Genomic DNA, 20,281 nt, shown 5'->3' on the forward strand with positions numbered 1-20,281 from the left:
GCATTTGTTAACGTTTTTAGCACAAGGCTAAATCGACTAGATTTAAAAGAGTCGATATTATTGTAAAATTGAGCTGTCAAGATACTTGTGAAATGTGGAATGACATTTAAACATAAATAAGTGTGATATGGATAAAACAGCGGTTTGCAGCCGTAATAGTAAGTGTAATATTTTTTGTAACGCCCCAATTTGATTTATTTATTCGTACATGGACGAAACATTTACAAATACTGTCTAACTGGTTTCATTTCGTCGTTCTGATTTCAGCCACAAAGACAGACCTCAGTTTGCTGCTTGAATGTCTGAAGTTTCAGATGAAATGTCCAGACTTACAGAAACAAGCTCTTCTCACCATTCACTCAATTTGTGAAAAGAGAGGTAATATTAAAGCACCAGTAACAGAAACATCTCTCTGTAAGATGTCAGTGGTTCATTATTTAGCCTACCACCCTGGTATTGATCTACTGTTGTGTCTCCTACTTGTTTCAGAGGATAATGTTGACTTGCTGAGAGAATTGGGAGGCGTGGTATTTGTTTACAACCTCTCCAAATCCAGTATTGTTCACTCAGATGTCAAGGAGATTGCGCTGTTTACACTTGGCACGCTGGCAGAGGCCAATGGTAGGCCTGTGTATTTGTTTGTGTGATGTGATGTGATGTGATTGGTGCTAAATTTCATTTTAGGGGTGTATCTTTTGAAGTTGCAAGAAATAGTGTCCTTTGCAGCACTTTGCAGGTGAAAATATCCAGGTTTATAGACCAAAATAGCACAAACAGCAGACAAAAAGATATATGTGTCACCCCATTATGGCGTCTTTGTTTGTGTTATGTCGTTATCACAGACTGTGGTAAATTGAATTGAGATGCACCAAATGTGTGTTTTTTGTGCAAAATAAGTCTACATACTATAATATGTTCAGAGTAGTATTGCATGATGTGAAAATCATTCAAAAGCATATTGCAGTTCAACATCATAATAACATATATTTATCCTTACGTCTTGTAGTATATTGCAAGAATTTTCTGTGCAGAAAGGAGACATTTTCAGATCTTGCCGGTTTGTTGATGAAAGAAGACATCCCCCTGACACAGAAGAGAGTGTCTGTCTATCTGCTCTTTGTGCTGGTAGCCAGCAACAGTAAGATCAAGGCTCATCTACTGACAGCATTAATTAAAGTTACAGGACTGGTTGTTCCCGTTCAAGACATTTTCTTTGTTCTGGTTTACTTTCATGCTCATGAAAGCAATCTTCATATATGTGGAATAATTAAGTCTGTGTGCTTTTGCAGGGTCAGGACAGATTTTAGCACAAAACACGGGCTGCCTGGATGTTCTACTAAATCTCTTTAGGTACTTTGCAATTCTAAACACTCATGTATCTCATGTAGACAAACATCATCCCTCCAAGTTTACATAGGTGTGCCAGTTATAGTAAAAAAAAGTCAAAGAAAACTTTGATGTAAAGCATACATTGGATTAATGGTGTATATTTTTACAGGACCACATTCCCCTTCTCAACAGGGGCTACTTTGAGAGCATATAATGCTACACAAACTTACCAACTGTGGACATCTGTGTCTAGTGCTCTCTGTGGATGTGTCAATAACCCTCAGAATGGTATTATTCTATGTATTTGTTTCTTAGACTGAGCAGTATAAAGTACTGATGCTCCTTCCATGTCAGCAACAGTTTTCAAGTCATCCATTATATACTGTGTTAAATTGTTTTCTGAGGAAAGAGAAAAAATATTTGCTCAGTTATGTATTTTTGTCTTTTCTTATTGCAGAGGAGGCTCAGCGTATTTGTGTGGCTGCCTTTCCCATAGTAAATATCTGGCTGCAGCAGATTACTCTGCCCTGCACTGAAATATTTCAACCTATATGCTCCTTCATTGCAATGACAGTTGCCAACAACTGTAAGTGAAAGGCAGAAGTTTTATTTTAAGGTAAAATAAATAAATCTACACTTAAAACTAAAATGTTATTTGTTTTTGCAGCCTGTGTTCAGGAGAGTTTTTCTGCCTCTGGGGGTTTGGAAACTCTCACTCTTGAACTGGTTCGTCTAGCTTCTGCTGCTGATACAAGCATATTATCTTGCCAGCTGTCTGTCATTATTTCCAAGACCCTTTCGGCTTGCATCACTGATAACTGTGCGTACTGCGCTCAAGCACATATTTACATTACAGTTTAAGAGTTCACTTCAAGAACCACATTTAAAACCTCTTCTTTGTAGCGGTTTTGGCTTCAGGTCTGGCTCAGTATGGCGTAGTGTCCCATCTTTTCTCTATGCTGGCCAGCCCGCACCTGGACCCTGAGGACAGACTCTCGGTTTTATTAACTGTGGGCCACTGCACAGAGGCCTCTGGTGAGACTACAAGATAGTGTGTCTGACATTTTCTCTCTTTGTTATGATTAACATTTCAAACTTTTAGTAGAGACTCTAAAATGTGTGGCTACTGAAAGCAATTTTCAGACAGGAGTCTTCCTTCTCTGAAGATGACAACAGGCTGTTCATGTATTTTTCACACTTGTGTGTTTATTTGGCACTGCAGAGGAGCACCAGTCCCAGCTTGTGCAGAGTGGAGGCCTGCCCCTTATCATAACTTTACTCGCAGAGGACACAAGCGAAGAAGTTAGGAAGACTGCTACATTCATATTGCAGACTTGTAAACAAGCCAGTAAGTCAAAGCGGTTTTGTTTATGTAATAATAATCTGTACATTTCATAGTCACTCTATGGCAAGACTGTGACTGTTTAAGCATTGTTAGCTACCAAGTAACACAGGCTCTTCATTTGCAACAATGTGAGTATATTGAGAATGTGTGAATTTAATTTGACCCATCATATTAAATAGCTCTGGCATATGTCATCAGCATAATATTGAAAACAGAAGGGGTTGGGGTTGGACTTTTGGTAGTAAAGGTCAGGGTCATTTTCTTGTCACACCCGTTCTGTGTAATACTTGTGCAAACACTGCTGTGTCACAAGTACAGCAGTTTGCTTTCCATTCACCTGACTCAAGCATACTTCGTTCTATATGTTTTTCTAGTGAATGTTAGAAGGAATGATTTAATAATTTATAGGTTGGACATAGAATGTGGAGATTTCACTATGGTTGGCTGTTGTTCTTGTCTATGAAGCCATGATTGGAGTAAGTGGTCAGAAAACAAAACAGACTGAAGATATGGAACCCTTTGTAAACATGGAAGACTTCAGGAGCTCAGCTAGAGAATTGCTGCGCAGGATTGATCTGCTAGAGAAGACACAGGTGAAGATTACACATGCATCCACACACATTGCTGCAGCTTGTATCACGGTGACTCAATATGTGTGTTTAATTTAATCTTTAGGAGTTTGAAGGTGACCAGGAAGACACAAACCAACCAACTTACACTGAGGGCCAAGGCCGAGTGTTCATACCCCCAGCTTTACCTCTGACACAGCAGAGGAAGGAGGGCATTAAAACCATCCCAGCAGTTGCAGAACATGCACGAACAGGTCGTGATGGCAATGATAAACTTCAAACTGCCAGAAATACAAATGACGATGAAATGACAAATGAAATGAAGAAGGTCACCTCCAATGTAAGACTTCTAAAAGAGAATACTAAAACCAGCAAGGGGGCCGTGTGGTGTTCAGTGTGCAAGGGTACAGGAGCCATAATGTCTTCTCCAGTATGGCCACAAGAGAGCGAGAGTGAGCCACATACTGCAGAAAGGTCAGTAGAATTTCTCAGTGTTGAATACTCTCACAACAAATCTAGCATGACCGAATAAGGATTGCTTTTATAATAACTATTCCCTCTGTTTTTGTTTAGTCAGTTGTTAAAGGCCTCATTACAACTGAGGCATGCAAAACCAGAAGAGATTAAATGTTCTGAAGGTAAGAGCGAATGCCTTTAACGCATGTTACTGATTACTTTAAACTGTTTTTTTATTTATATTTTTTTTTATATAGAAGATCTGAAGCTTCTAATGTTTTTTCACCTGAGATGTTTTTATGTTTAGGGTTACAGGACAGAGAGATGGGTCAAGTGGTGGAAATTCCAGCGGAGGAGCGCTCTGTGTCTAATATCCGGTGTGCAGGTAGAACAATATGAAGTTGCCCCTCAATGAAACGCTGTTCATTTTGTATTATCAAATGTTTGCTGAAAGTTCAAATGCAGTGTATTGGATGGCTTTTTTTTATTATTGTTATTATTATTTTTAAAACAAGGCCTTTGTATCACTGTTCTTTCTCTCCTTAAGGTTGTGTGTTACCTTTTGAGGAAGTGAACAGTCGCACCTTTGCGTCTCTCCAAAGCTCTTGTCACCACAGCTGCGACATGCACAAAGTTCTTCAAGAGGCCACAGAGCGATTCAGGACACACCAGTACAACCTCATGTGTAGGAAAGTGACTACTGTTGAGCACACAGACCCAAACACTGGGAGAGTCCCAGCAGCAATGCCTCAAAGAAGCTGTGATAACTGGAGCAGTAAGTGGATTTAACATTTGAATTTGCACAGGAAACACATCTTATCAGAAGGTGCAGTTCGTGACTCACGCTCGTCTTGGTTGAAGTTATTACAGAATAGCTGATGTGTAATCAAGCCTTTTGTATCACACGGTTAGTATCAAAGTTAAATATACAAGTTGACACAAATTTTTCTCACAGTGATCAATGTGTGTGCAATTCCCGACAATCACATGATGTTATGACACACCTGTGCTGAGCGGCTCATGCAGCTAGTTTAGAAGCACAACCTGTGCTCATTTTAATAAACCAAACAGATCTAGTTTAGCACACAGCTCTAATTTAAACTCCTAAGTATTGAAGGTTAGACTTTCTTTAAAACTCAGCTCATCTAAGCAGATGCTAAATGAGCAACAGCTCCTAACATTTCTTCTTAACCCCTCAAGTCTGTCTGAATAAACTAAACACAGGGACAAAGTCAAGCCATCACACATAGTGCTAAGCAGTTTGTTTGTTCAGTAAGTGGTTCCTGAAAGCTAAACAAATGAGACGTGCAAGCTGTGGCCTGTTATTGTTAGATTTCTAGCGAACATACTGTAGATGTGTAATATTCTTTAAAGGATTGTCTTCCTCTTCATAGCTGTCTCTTTGACTCCACTGCGCAGAAGAACTGGAAAAGAGACATTCACCTCCTATAACATGACTGGTATGAAATATTGTCATACAGCAGTAGTCCGTTATTTACTGTTGTGCTAGATATTTGCCATATTCACAACTAAACTGATCCCATCACCCCTCTCAGGTCCAGTCTTGGCTCCCCTAAAAAGGCAGCATCCTCCTGAAGATAGGGCTGCAGTATCCGATATGGGTATTTACAGTTGATTACTTTAACTCTGTGTGTGTGTGTGTGTGTGTGAATGTTATGATTGGGAGACTGTGGTGGGAGCTGTCTTCTGCAATGTGCTCTTGGCAGCAGACAAACCAGAGAGCAGAAGGAATGTTGAAGAGCAGCCAGTGTTCTCACAGTGCAGGCCAGAGCTGGTTCAGAGCAGCACAGCTGTATTAAGCTGTATTTCACACTCCATATAACTCTTATGTGAGTGTGTATGAGAGAGATTGAAATGGTGCAATCTGATGCTTTTGTGTTTTGCCAGCGATATGGTAGTGAAAGGAAAGGAATTTTGACTTTATGAAATAGCATGTTCTGAATTTTATTTTTGCCGCTTCCTTTCTCATGTTTTTTATTATTGTGCCAGTTGGCATCAAGTCTTTAAGACGTCGCATGGCTCAATAGTTGCTGAGGCGCTCTTGTATAGTCAGGTCTTTCTTTGCTGTCATGCTCAGATTTACTGTGTGTTTTTGCCATTGAGCCAAATGCTTTTTCCAATGCTCAGTACTTAAAATATTTTTTTCTTCCACTACACCGTCCACATTTTCAGTTTGTTCAGCTCTCTTTTCCACTGTTCTCCTCGGCCTTTTATACTTTTTTTTCTCTATCTGTATTTTGTCCCCTTTCTTCTCTCCACATTTCTCTCGTCCTTCTCTTGCCTGCATTGCTGTTTGTACGGCTGCTGTATTAGATGTACTGGATGATGTGAGTTCACTCTTGATAGTGGATCAAAAGTGTCTGGATATTAAGTCTAGGGCCAGCAGAATGAGTTGTAAAACCCGCAATCTTGTTTGTCTTTCTTACACATACTCACAGCATGTGATGTTTCAAAATCAGAGAGAAGAGAAGGAAGAAACAGTGGACAAGCCGTCGATGAGCAGACGAAGATTAGCACAGACTCCTCTTACTCTGTAAGAGTTTGAAATAATGTTTTGTGTCAGAAATGTGTTTAGATACTTGTTTGACTTTCCATCAGATTTTAATGGCGTCACTACTGTAGCACAGTAGTGACGCCATTAAAAAAGCACTGCACATCGTAGTGCTTTGAAGTTGTAAAACTATTCCAGAAATAAAAGGAGGAAATGTGCAGTAACTAACAATCTTTTAACTCATACACTGATGTCTGTTATCAGTGTCTGTACACTATAAGCAAACATATATACTAGGATTCAACATTAATTTAAGGGCAAATCTAATTTGGAGTAGAAAAATTAAAAGATGTTTGGATTTAATTCCTCTTTCCTCAGGAATGCTGCATTTTTAAAGTTTAAATAATGTTTAAAGATTATTGTGATATATGTTATATTATTGTTTCAGTTAACTACACGTATCTTGTTGTTCATTTAACAGACTGATTTAAGGAAACAGTTTTCCTTTTGCTTTCAGACACGGGCCGGGTTTTATGTAACTTATTGCAATATGACTAAAGTCCATGAACACACTGCCGTTAATACTGTGCAGCGATAAAGAAACTTTGAGACAAACAGATGTCACATGCTTGAGTTCCACTAACACTAATCGTAGCATATTGCAGGAGACTGAAATCAGTCAGAAATGTGCACAGTATTCTTTGCCGAATAGCTGAGAGTAATTAGAGTGGAGAATAAACCGCAAGTGTGGTCTGTTAATATTGGTCACAGGCTGATTTTTTTTCCAGAAGTAAGGAAGAAAAACACGTTTTGAAAACCCATTTCCCCCAATGTCTTTTAAGCAGCACTTTAGAAATCAGGACATTTGTCATTAGACAAGGTGTCAACAGTACAGTGTTGAGAAACTAATAGTCCGATATCTAAGATGAACTTCCCCTGAGAGGTTGTTAGTATAGTAGTTTGATAAATGTATTGTAAGTGACTATTTAATCTTTGTTTTAAAAAAACCTTAGAGAAGGAAGAGGAAGGACTTCAGTCGTGAGGAGGTGGTTTACCTTCTGTCTGGAGTAAAGATATATGGCTTTTCCTGGAACACCATCTTGTGGTCTTACCCCTTTCAACCTGGACGCACCAATGTTGACTTGGCCAAGAAATACAAGCGGCTAATGGTAATGAAAAAATCTTAAAGTGAGGTTACATACTGTGGCTATCAAATTATATTGCAATGAGGTTGACTATTTTATTTGTTCTCCTTGTTTTTGCATTCAGAAATGTAAAGCCCGGGATGGTAGCTGTGCATAATTTGAGTCCTGAGATGCTCCAGCCCACAATAATAATATTGGCCTTCTGTAAATCAATTTATCTGAAAGGCTTTTATTCTGTTCTTAATTTAAAACAGTATGTAATCTAAGTGTATAATATATTGTACTCTTAATATTTAATATTTATTTTTTAATATTCTGCATATGGTTGCACAGATTTCTTGTTATTGTGTTTTGGAAGACATTTATATGTTTTTGAGTTTTATGTTTCACTGCCAGCTTGTTGATTCCTGTTTACCGACTTTCACATACATTTTAAATTTAAAATGTAGCTTCAGCTGCCATTTGTCGCTTCATATTTATTTGTTCATGCTTCATGATTATAGCCACTGAAAGCCGCTGGGTTTTTATAAGGATGACTTGTGCCTGCCAGACTGAATCAGATGTGTAAGCTTTATTAAAGTTGTGGTTTTGTTGCAGAAGCTCCTATTGGACGTATACACAGTTTATCTGTTACAGTGTCACCGATTGCCTGTGTGCCAGTTTGGATAACGTTACATAGTCAAAATATTAGAAAATCTGGTAATCATATCCACATGTTTAACCCATGATGTGGTAAATGTGATATTCAATGTCTAACAATAGATTTTTGGGGCAAAAAAAGGAAGAAAAATGTTATTACTTTTACTTATGCTTAGACCATTCAAAAATCCTATTTGTGCTACTTCCTTAATGTATCATACAATGTCACGGAGGCAAATGCCAAGTTCTGTTTTCTTTATTTTTATGCTTTGGTCATCAGAGTCCATAGAGAGACAGGAAATCAACAAGGAGAGAGGGGACTGGAGTCCAGCACTTTTGTTTATTGAGCCGAAAGCCTCTGGTATGACAGGAATCACAAATAGTGCACATCATGCTGCTTATCTATTCACAGTGTGCATCAAGAAGCAGCTCCGTCTGCTCACTGTATCCTTTGCTGAAGCTGAACTTGACTGAGATCACTGTCTAAAGAGCGCCTCTCCCACTCTATGGGGACTTATGATTGTATTGACAAAATCATGGGACTTACCCATTTTCCTTACCCTGAGGCATAGGCTGTTAAAGTTAGGTGTGTCTGGACAAGACAAAATGTTTATTGGGAGTTGATATGATTATGAAGTGGACAAGAGATTCATTATTGTGAAATGGAGTAGCTCGGTTTTGCACATATTTACATTGTGGTAGCGTCCTCCCTTCGTGAGGTTATGTTCCTGTCAAACTGGAAAAGCTAATAGCTACTATTCCTTTTTAAGTTTTGGGCCCACAGGAGTGACCCCATAGCATTTCCATAACTTGTTGGTCAAGATGCTGAGATAGCGTTGCAGTGAGGGCAGGAGCAGTGTAGTGGGAGAAGCATGTGAAGAGCAGATTTCTCATGGACTGAAACGCAGTCACACAAGACTTTTGACCTAGGCCCCCCGAAAACCTCCTTCCTCTGGAAAGAATGCAGCCTAGTCTCTGCCCCTTCTCCCTCCCTCCCTCCCTCCCATGTCCTCTCTCCCACGAGACTATGAGAAGGCACCGTCTCTCTTAAACAGCCTGTGCTGCGTTAGCTAAAATTTTATGACAAGTTTACACTATGTCCCATACACGTAGAGTACTTGTGTGTTGTTAAACAAGCTCTGTGATGATGAAACCTCTGCTATGTGTAGTTAACAGATCTTTATGTACATCATGTTCTTAGAGTTGTCCCTCGAACTCACCTTTATCTTGATCTATGTTTTCCTAATTCACATCCCCAGAATGTTTAACAATAACAGTCTCTCTATCGCTCATAATATAAAAAACATGGAGCGTGACCAGAACACATGTGGAATACTATTTTTATTTTCAAAAGCAAGCCACTACTTGAATTGAAAAAAAATCCCCCTATTGTATGTAAAATACCATAAGATGAAGACCCTCACCCTTTAGAGGATTACTGCATAGTCTAAACATGACTCTGTTAAGGCATAAATGTTTACAGGACACTTCTATAAGGCTATTTAGTGGAATGCATTTACTGTCTCCATCTTGGGGCGCATTCATTGTCCCTTTCATCATTCACCTCATAAGATTCCACTTTACAGAGTCGTTACAGTGAAGAGCAATGGAACCTATTTCTTTAAGTCCCTACAGGAGATATATTTATATTTTGGTTGGTGGATTTGCTCAGAGGAAGATCTCTGTTGTCTAACAGTTGCCTAGCTAAGAACTCAAAGCACTAGTGCTGTTGGAGCCACTTTACCGCTCCATCCACATACTAGCTGATTGTATAAATGTATCAAAAACATAAAGCTTTTCATTTCACTTTGTTCCACAGCTCTTTTGACACATTTTGTTGATATCAGAAATGAATTTTGCCAAACTTATCACACTTAATGTGAGATTTTTAAAAGAAATGTTTCTTTGATCCCTTCAGAATTAATATCCATTTACTTCTTGCATCATGAATCTTCTTTGATGGATTCACATCAGCTCAGTGGATGTGCTCATGTCCGTGATGGGAGGGCCATCAGGGATGTTGACATCACTTGAAATGAGGTCACTGACAAGGTCATTTCCTTTCAGCTCTAAGTTCTTTAGGATTTCACTAACGTTCTCCTCGCTGACATCACTCTCGAGCTTCTCCAAAGACTCTGCAGCCTCCGCCTCTGCTGGCCTTTCTGTGGTTTCCGCACTCTTCTCTGTCTCAAGTGTGGATGTCTCAGCAGCCTCTGCGCTGTCTTGGCATTGCTCGCCTGCTGGGATGTCTGGTTGCTCGTCTTTGGCTGGGACAGAGATGGGATCTGGGGAGGGTGTGACATCAGGGACATCCAAGTTGACCAAAGGGGGAGAAGAATGCGCTGGCTCAGGGAGAGGCTCTTGGCTTGTCTGCTGCTCCAGGGCTTCAGCGGGGGCTGGCACTGGCCCTGAGATAGGCTCGGGCGCTGCCTCAACGTCTGCCTCTGGTTTGGTGACAGACTCTGGGGCCAGCTGAGCTTCAGCAACAGATTTTGTTTGTGCAGCCAGTTCTTGTTCAGGAACTGATGGGATGCTGGCTGAGACCAGAGGTTCAGGTTGATCTTGAGCATTGGCATCCTTTTCCACAGGTTCTGGTTCTGGATCAGTTGTTGGGGCTGAGGATGACGAAGCCTCTCCCAGTTTACACTCTGACACACATTCTTCACTGGGTAAACGCACCACCGGTGTCACTGGCTGGCCTACCACCACATCTAGATCCTCTGTCTCGGCGACCTCCTGACTCTCTGTTACTGCAGAATCTTCTGCTGGTTGACCAGCTTCTGGCTCCTCTGCAGTCTTCTGTTCAGTAGCAGTCGCAGTTTCAGCGTTACTGATTTGGACTTCTCGCCTTCTGCCGAACCGGTTTCCCATGGTGAACCTGTGCTGAAGATCAAAATGAGAATACATTTATATTCATCAAATGTTATTCTCTGTTTTTTTTTTTTAGAGCAAATCATTTAAACTTTTATTTGCCACACTGTTAAATGAAATTCCTGCTCTCTCTTGTACGCATTGTATGATAAACTGGATTTAACATACAATAAAAGCAACAAAAATAAAAGAGAGAGAAAATATTTGAAATATATTCCAATTCGTGTGTCATGGAACATTATGTCCTCCATTCCCACCCTGCATGTACAGCACGGTGAATGTTTCAGGCGTGTCTGAGGTCCATCTAAAACGTTTGTTTGATTAGTCTAATTCTTGCTTGCTCACTGGTACACTGCATTATTTTCTTTTGGGATTAATACCGTAAGAAAATACACTGTACACAAGTTTAGCCCTGCGCTGAAAACTTTCGTCTCCTAATATCATTTAACAGAGCAGTGAAAGAAAACACACACACACACACAGACATACATATATGTAGTTTACCGTTTTCTTACGTTTCTACTTTTTTAAATATTCTATAAATGAACCACACCTTGCTCCAACTGCGTCAATCAGAGACAAGGACCCGCAAAACCGACATGCAACTGTTTTTTTTACGCAACTTAACAGAAGGACAGAACACGTGTTCCAGTAACCACCAACAGTATTAGTGCGTTATTTGGAAATTCAGTGAAAGCAAAAAGAACAAAAACTCTTGTAGACGACCCCGCCTCCCTGTCGTCCAGAACAAACTGTTAAAAGTATCCAAAGTGGACAGAAAGACTCCGGCTCCGGTTATAAACACAGGTAAAAACGTGGACTAATAATAGTAGTTAATATTGAACCAACCTTTTTTTTAACCCTAGTTGCGTTGTAGTTATCGCAGTCGAAGTTGCGGATGATCTCGCACTCACAGTTTGGAGAAGTCCGCAAGTCAAAGTCTGTTAGAGCGCGCACCAGCGGAGCAGAGCCCTGCCAAAGTTGCTGCGCGCTGTGCGCGTCCGCGGAATGCGCGCACCAACCAGCAGACCGATGAACTTCCTGAGCAGGAGTGACTACGCCGCTTGCTCTCTGTTATCAAAAGTAAGTAAACAGACATTTAAACAAGGCTGTCGTTGCTTAATCAAATCTGATATTCAGCCACGGATCATTTGCCCAGAAGCTATTTGCTCTGGACAAATGTGTCCAATTTCAAACTGCTCTCCACTAAATCATTACTCAACAGAACAGGACTGCTACTTGACCGAAACCGAACCTAATCTGATACTACATCATGTCTCGACATAACCGCTCCCTGACCTAGACCTAACATGACAAATGTACTTTAGACGTAAATAAATTATTAAATGTTCGGCTCAGTCCTTAAATATAGTGTGAGCCTACTGGGCAAGTAGACATGGTGATCAGCTGATCCTAGTTGAAAATGAAACCAGTGATATATTTACTTGCGTGTTCACTGACTCATTGACAACAATGCTTTTCAAAGCTGATTCTCAAAGAGCGATCAGGCCATAAAGAAGCAGAGGTATTCTAAACAATTTCTCCATTAAATGTTGATGTATTTATGTGCGTACGGACATGTCCCTTTGATTTTTTGTGAATTAATAAGTGTTTTGTTTTCTTTTTTTTCCACAGATCAGGGGTCATGAAGCCTAAGAAAGAACTGACAAGGAAGGGTCCCTCTCTGAAGAATCCCATATGCCATTATTTATTTATCTCTGGGATACTCCTGCTCGTCTATCTTCAGATGTTAACATCCCTGGTGTACTCTGCTGGAGTCTTCGTCCTCTCCAATGAACTCCTCATCAGCCCCTTTCGCTTCTGTCAGGCCCGTCAAGATGGCGAACTGTTCTGCACGCAAAGGTCCAGTGGCTCTCTCTGGGAAGCTGAGTCTGTGATAAATATTGACATTGTCACAACACTGGTTATAGTATGTTTATATGCTCCAGTGGTGCTTGTGGCCTTTGCCCTGCTGGCCATGGTCTTTGCGGCCTATGCCAAAGACAGATCAGCAGCATCGCTTAGCATGTATTGCCAGGCTGCCTCAATCTTCCTGACCCTGGCTGGAATGATTCTTTTTTTGGTGTTCTATCGGTCGTATCTGAGTTGGAAAGACATGGGACGTGGGTTCTACTTATGCGTGAGTGTGCAGGTGGAGCTGGCGATCACCACTGTGCTGACCTATGTGAGAGGAAGGAGTTTAACGGCTGACTGGGATTAAATAGGTCCAACACTGTCACTGCGTCATCACAACCGCAGGATCCCAGCTGTGCAGGAAAATAGCTCATTATTTCTATTTTTACGTCTAACGTCTAAGGTAAACATGTTACCTCACAGATTTGATCATAAATTCACCTTCAGTTTACCCTTTTTTTTTTTTTTACTAGATCATCCGTAATATATTGTAATTGTGCTGTATTTTTGAACTGACACACTGGTTTGTGTAAGTGTCACTAAAAGCAAATATATGAACATTTTGGGATGGTGTTCTGAGAACCATGGGAGAAGTTTGTGGATTCAATATATACAGTATATCTAGGACTGATAACAGATGGTGAAATGGGTAAAGATGACATATACCTGTTCAAGATCTTATCTCTTGCAGCTTAGAAAGCCATTACAAGAAGTTGGCTGAGAACTGACCAGCCTGGACTGGCCACTGGCTGGACATTGTAGAAGAGAAAGGAGTGTTTGTATTTTTGTACTTGTTTTTATTGGTTAAAAAATAAAGTTAAAAAAAGCAAAGAAATGTAGTGTTCTTCTCTGAAATGTACAGCTGGTGGATAGATAAGAACATGAAACATGACTGACATTAGACCGCTGTAGAGAAATACCGTGACGTCACCACGGCTGCGGACAGTTTCACTTTCAGTGTGACGCTGTGTGCTGTTTTTCTCAATAAAACATTATGACACCTGATGCAATGAGGTCAAGAGGACGCCACAATTTTATGTTATGGGTTACAGTTTGGGCTGAAATTATGTATAGCTCCACTCCCACTGTGGGCTTTGTAAAGCCTCACTGTAACCTTTTGAAGACATACAAAACTGAGGTTTTAGAAGTTTGCCATCTCTGTACTGACGGAAGCTGAAGACTTAAGTTTCCACAGCAGTTGACCACAACAGCAGACAGCAGAATGTTCCTCATTTCAGTGCAAAAGCATCTGTGAATGACTGGTGTTGGAGCTCTGTCAAAGCGACATCAACTCACGTCTAAGAGGACACACTTTTATTTCATCTTTGAGAAAGAAATTCGTCATCAGGTGAAGAAAATTTCCCGCACAAGCCGTAAGGCGTCATCCTCCTCCTCTGCCCTATCAGCTGGTTCCTTTACTTTCTCAGTCTCCATATCAGTGTTCATTAGTCTGCCATGATCCCGAACTGCTCCTGACCCCTGACCCTCAGGTGCAGGTGCAGGATGCTGCAAGTTGTTGGTGTAGGGCACAGTTTCCAACTCTGTGATGTCCAAGTCTGTCTCTGAGACGTATGTCGCCTCCATGTCGTCGGCCCCACAGTCGGAGGACTCCTCTACTATAGTCTCTGTTGGAGGCTTAACTGTCACCTGTGCAGAGGTGGGTTTCTCCCTCTTCTTCTCCTCGGTTGTCTTTTCTTTAACCTATGTATGTGAGGGGATGCCAAACACATGTTAGACAACAGTTTACACCAACAAAAGTGGTTTAAACTATAATTCAGGACTTGTTTTAAGATCTGTGAGATTCAAGTTGAAGATTCAAGTCGTGTTTATTGTCACTTCTGCAATATGTTACACATACAAAGATGTGCAACTACTGCTGACCTACTCTACAATATATGACAACACAGAATACAAAAATAATAAGAAATACACAACTGTTCACTGTTACTTGTGATTGGGGCTATGTGCAACAAAGCAGGATATGATAAAAAAATAAAAAAGCCCGTACTAGGATGTAAATGTGTTTGTATTTTCACGTGCATGGCTTTTTTATTGTTATATTTCGTGTCTAGATTGTTTTGTTTTTTTTAAGAAAAAAGGGGTGAAACGGCGCCACCTGTTGGTGAGTCAGGAGCGCAACATCCTCGCAGTCATCGTTGGTAAGATACGAAACAGCAGCTTCTACCAACTCCTTCTCGTTCATACAGTAGAAAGCGGACCTGGGAACACACCAGTGCGTGTTAATTATTCAAAAAGAGCTTTAAATGACGCATAAAACGGACGCCTTGCTTCGTTTCCACTACCTCGCAGCTTTCTGCTTTCTCCTGCTCTTCAGAGGCTCCTTCCTTTTGACTTTCTCCTCTTTCTTTGCCATCCACGAAGGCAGCGCCCGGTGCCCCTCTGACATGATGGCGTTAACGGACGTGCTTTCACATTATTTCCACCGCGAAAGTTTGCTTATGTTTGGTAAAAAAGGAAACGAACACATGGCGCATCGGATCCGCGTTTAGGTGAAATCACGTGACCACACTGGTTGTTGGAGCCTTCAGCGCCTGTTAGCGGACAAGTATTGAACAGCACCCTCAACATAACTTTCCATTAGATGGCATTAGAGCTCTTTAATGTTGGCATTTTAATTTAAGGCGAATACTGAACATTTTTTGAGCTTTCTTTACATTATTATTTTTTATAAAAATTGATTTTTTAAGGTAATAGTGAGTGCTGGTGCAGTATTTCAAGGTTTGTCAACAACTGTGCTTTCTTTCTTTCTTTCTTTCTTTCTGTCTCTTTATTTATATTTAATTCTTTGTGTCTATGTGACTTTATCAAACAGAATACACCAATGCTCCCAAAAGTCCCCGACAAATAGATGTAATGCAATGAACAAATTAAAATATTATTATACTTAGTTTTAGTTTCTTTAAAAAAATGTATGTAAGTAAATCTACAAACAGCTAAGCTACAGTCGTGGATTTAGAGTGCTGATATTTCCACCTTTGAAGCAGTGGTGTAGAAATAGGCTGATAGCATAAAATGGAAATAAGATAATGTGTACCTTTATTGACGCCCACAGGGGAAATTCAGGGCAACATGACAGCATCACAAAAGACGAGACAATAAGACAATGCTGTGATCTGCATATACAGGATGCATGTGCTAAGAAAACAAAACTATTGATAAAAAGATATGTTTGCGTACGTTGGGTTTATTCACATACAGATCTTTATGTACATGTGCAATCGTATATCTGTAAACAATGCACTATGTATGCACTAATTATGAATACGTGCAGTATATACAGTAAATTCTGCAAAAGCTGTGAAAAAAACAACAGTGTCTATGAACAGTATGTCTGTGAGTGAATTATATACACTGATAGATAGATGGATAGATAGATAGATAGATAGATAGCAGCAGAATATAACAGAGTACTATATATATATATTTAGGACTTGTCATATATATATGACGTTGGCCATTACAGACTAGTAGAACACTGGCTGAGTGCACAGATTAAAGGAGCTGAGTTTCCTCAGAAAGAACATCCTGAACTGTCCTTTCCCGTAGAGGACCTCAGTGGTGTCCAAATACTTCTAGTAGCTGAGTGAATGTATTCTGCTGCTAAGAAGTGTCTTTATTCAAATCGTTTATGCTTATTTTAGTAAGTGGATTATGACTATTATTAAAATCACAGTTTAATCAGCGATATTAGTCAGATAGCAGGTAAATGGATGTAGCCACGTTACTACTAACAAGTTTTTTCTCAATTTATTACGGTGAATACTTAAAAGGACATTATGCTGGTATAGATCATACATTATGTGGTCATGGCTGTATATAATACTGTCTCTCTCTATATTCATTCAATTCCCCACACATACACACAAGCACACTCACACACTGTACTCTGTTGGAATTAATCATGGCTGCAAGTAGTGTGCTGTGTAATTAAAACTGTGTCGCAAGTCTGATCTTCCAAATTCCCATCTCTCTCTCTGTCTCTCTCTCTCTTTGTCACTTGGGACTTTCAGCTCATCTGCCGTTTTCCACTCCTAACCCCTTTTTCACTTCATCTTCCCATATTTTTATTGACATGTTCAGTTTCATGCCGGAAAACAGCGATGATACCTCAAAAATTCAACACAGCAGTCCGTTCAATCACCATCAACACCACTTTCTGTTTGTTTTCCCATCCACTGTCAAGGTACAGACAGATAATTATAGTTATTTGTGGACATACAGTGAAGGACTCATGGCCTCTGGCCCTATCCACTTTCTTCCCACTAGTTGACAGTCAATAATCTAGTTGGATGACACATTTATTTCTCCTCTCTTTTCTCGTCTCTGAGGTCCCTTTACTGCTCTTTCAGCCACTGATGTTCAAACAACCCTCTATCAGACTCACTTTCTGATACTTTGTACCCAAAGCTGTCGTCTCTCTCGCTCCAGCCGTTTAATTATGTCTCTAAAGCCCCTTCCTACAAGTGCTTAGGCCTTGATTGCACAGACCAGCTTTGTATATTTGAGTAAATTAAAAAAGTGCAGAAAAAGGGTGGAAAATCTCAAGGCCAAAAGCATGTTAGCGGCCAGATGTATGCACAATGTGATTTCCCCCAAAGCTGTCAAGGTCAGCGAATTTTAGGAACCACCAATAATCAGAGACACGCTCTGGCAAATGAAAAGAAATCCTCAAAATCTCCCACCGCGTTATTACTATTTACGGCAGATGGCACTCAACAGGGGGACTTAATATAGCTGTTCATCGCATGGCGTGTTTCATTTTCAAAGTAAAAACATCACCAGGCAGATACTAGACAAAAACGAAGTGGGTTTCCAGTGAAACGCTTGCCACAAGAAGGTCCATGACAGCTTTGTAAATGCAACAATAACTCTACTCTCTGTTTGCTTGCTACTAATGTCTATTATTTACAACTCATTGTCATGGTTAAATTAAATTCATGATAAAAGAAATAATAATAATACAAACATAAAAAAAAACTCTTTGTAGAACCTGAAGCAGCGTTTGTCTCATCCTCCTTCAGGCTTCCTGCCACATCCACAGATCAGGCGGTGCTAAGAAGATTTCTTTTCGCTAATGGACTAAATCTTGCCGCTGGTTTTCTTGCAAGCTGAATTTATGGGTCAAACATGGCCACGCTGTCTTCTGAACGTACTGCTGTGAGAGCATCTGTGCTTTCTTTTTTTCTTTTTTTTTTATTGCTTGATGCTAATGTCAGGATTTTCTAGGAGTCTTATAGGAGTCTAGATATTGTTTAACGCCACAAAATTTTAATACTGGACATAAATGATCAGGGGAACTCAGATAATCTAATTTAATCTGTATCTACGCTCGTTTTCCAGAGTCTTCTCATCTTATCCTTACCCTGAGGGTCCTAATGGGTCGGAAGCAGACAAATCTTATATTTGCCTTCCTGGGCTTAACCCTGCTTTGAGTAAAGGTCATTTCCATTGGCCATCTGCCTTTGAAACCTTACTTGTGATTGGCCATATGGCACCAGAGAGCAAGATTTCGGAAGAGTTGAATTTATAAAATTTAACGAAGGAATTCCACTGAATGATGTTGTGTGTTGGCAGAGATGAAACGTCAGCTTAGTATGATATCCAGAAACTGTTCTTTAAGATCTTTCTTATGTAGCAACACACAAAGGACAGACGAGGGAAACATCAAGCATAAAACAAAGGAAAAGAGGAAATCGCTTTTGCTTTTTAGCTCCCACTTGGCATTGATTGCTGCAGTCATTCCCAGTTGAACGGTGTTAAAGCACAATGTGGAGTTTTGCAGCCCACACTCTTTGTGTTGCCTCAGACTCTTGATTCACAAGTTTCTGAATGACTGTTGCATGACATTTTAGCGCTTGTGAAAAGGCTGGACACGGGTGTTTTCATGTGATTCATGACGAACCGCATGTGTGTTAATACAGAGAGATGCAGCACCCGATGGGAGCTGGACATGAGCATAACCAGATAAGAGAAGAAGGAATACGGAAACGTAAAGACACAAGATTAGGATTAAAGAGAAATGGGGAGCTAGTAATCTAACCAGACAAACTTGTCTTAAAATGGATTTTACTTCTACTTGCTTTGAAGGCTTATAGCATTGTTGTTGTTGTTTTTTCTTCTGACATTGAGGTCAATCTATTGTCATATGGAAGTGAGATAAGAATGAAGTTCAGCATCAGCTCTTCCGGCTGCGTGACAACACATATGTCTATGTCTGTCTAGGAATAGCGTGGTTGTGTTTACTCTCAACAGCTTGGTCTCCTGAGGCAGTGTGGCTTTGAATCTTAATCTTACTATTATGTAAGGAATCATCCACGTGGATGATTCAATCTCAAATTAAGTTTTGGTGTCGATGATGTTTTGACAAACAGCCTTTAAGGGGTGGAGAAAAATTGATGAAAAGACTTTTTCTGCTATAGTTGATGACCTGCCTTGGACTCCTCAGCTGAGTTTAACACAGCAGGCCAAGCATGATGGTGATTAGTTGTAACATAATCTACAGTTGTGCCATTCGGAGCATGAAGGCGGTAAAATTTGCAGAGCTGAAATGTGTGTGAGGACAAAAAAAAAAAAGGGGGATGAAAAATGAGTAGTCACTGGGACGCAGTAATCTGTTCCACCCTATTAAAGTCGGGACTTGTAGTCTGCTGTGCTTTCTCATCAACAGTAATAGGCCAAATCCACTAGGATTTCCTGCCAATCACGGGGTCGTGGTGCTATCTTAATGACTTTTCCCTCTGAAGTGTTTCCTTTTTTTTTCTAAATTCACCGCTTGTGTTGTGCTGCGACAAGCTCGTCGAGTAAAAGGCACAGTCCTTTTCCTTGAAATCGAATTGTTTTTTTTTTCAGATTAACAAAAAATATTTTCAGTACAAGGCGTGCACACAGGAAGCGCAGACAACTCTCGCACTAAGGAACAAAGAGAAAGTATAAACGGAGGGAAAGCTGATTCCACCAAGCAGTGTCACCGGGCTCACTCAGCCGTGGACTGCGCCAAATTGAAGATGTAAATTTCGCCCTTAAGCACAAGCTAATAAGAGCAATCACTTGCCTGGTTAAGACTCTAATCAAAATGCTAATTACAATCCTGCAAATGAAGAGTTTAGGATTCATTATTTCCTTCTCTGCTTTCCTTTGAGTCTTTGTGCGGCCTGTTTGCCTGAAAGGTTGTGGTGTTACAAAAATACCTCTGATTATCTTCACATTGCAGATGAGTCGTTTTATCACATGTGAGTCATGAATCTGTGACTACTTGTACACCGATCAGGTCTAACATTATGACCACTTGCCTATTATTGTGTAGGTTTCCCTTGGAAGGTCTGGCATTGTTAGTGGGGGCCTTTGGGTCCTATGGGTTGAGGAGAGGTGCCTCTGTGGATCAGGCTTGTTCCAGTGCATCCCACAGATACTTGATCAGTTTGGGATCTAGTGAATTTGGAGGCCAGGTCAACACCTTGTGCTGTTTTTCATGTTTTTTTTA

The 20,281-nt window shown here is 40.3% G+C and overlaps 2 protein-coding genes across 3 annotated transcripts; one reads left to right on the forward strand and one right to left on the reverse strand.

The window, feature by feature from the left end:
* Positions 1-224: 224 nt before the first annotated feature.
* Positions 225-9,184, forward strand: terb1 (telomere repeat binding bouquet formation protein 1; the record flags this gene model as incomplete). Its single annotated transcript, XM_084555979.1, has 18 exons — positions 225-621; positions 1,007-1,138; positions 1,290-1,350; positions 1,499-1,617; positions 1,787-1,915; positions 1,997-2,149; positions 2,233-2,364; positions 2,552-2,677; positions 3,140-3,267; positions 3,350-3,717; positions 3,817-3,881; positions 4,007-4,084; positions 4,247-4,474; positions 5,094-5,159; positions 5,256-5,321; positions 6,180-6,253; positions 7,225-7,380; positions 7,481-9,184. Coding segments are annotated over 18 exons (2,511 nt in total), but the record flags the coding sequence as incomplete, so codon positions are not given.
* Positions 9,185-9,319: 135 nt separating this feature from the next.
* LOC311495084 (uncharacterized protein) lies at positions 9,320-15,279 on the reverse strand. Of its 2 annotated transcripts, XR_014699304.1 has the most exons (4): positions 15,084-15,279; positions 14,897-14,999; positions 11,716-14,481; positions 9,320-10,878 (listed from the first exon to the last, which is right to left on the reverse strand). XR_014699304.1 is itself a non-coding variant. In XM_084554406.1 (2 exons), the coding sequence occupies exon 2, from the start codon at positions 10,864-10,866 to the stop codon at positions 9,961-9,963; it is 906 nt and encodes a 301-aa protein (XP_084410532.1). In that variant the 5' UTR covers positions 10,867-10,878; positions 11,716-11,859; the 3' UTR covers positions 9,320-9,960. The 2 variants fall into 2 exon arrangements, 1 of the variants encoding a protein (XP_084410532.1); XM_084554406.1 differs by lacking the exons at positions 14,897-14,999; positions 15,084-15,279 and having other exon boundaries at positions 11,716-11,859.
* Positions 15,280-20,281: the final 5,002 nt, after the last annotated feature.

This window comes from Chelon labrosus, assembly GCF_963514085.1.
Source record: "Chelon labrosus genome assembly, chromosome: 11".
NCBI classification, from domain to species: domain Eukaryota; kingdom Metazoa; phylum Chordata; class Actinopteri; order Mugiliformes; family Mugilidae; genus Chelon; species Chelon labrosus.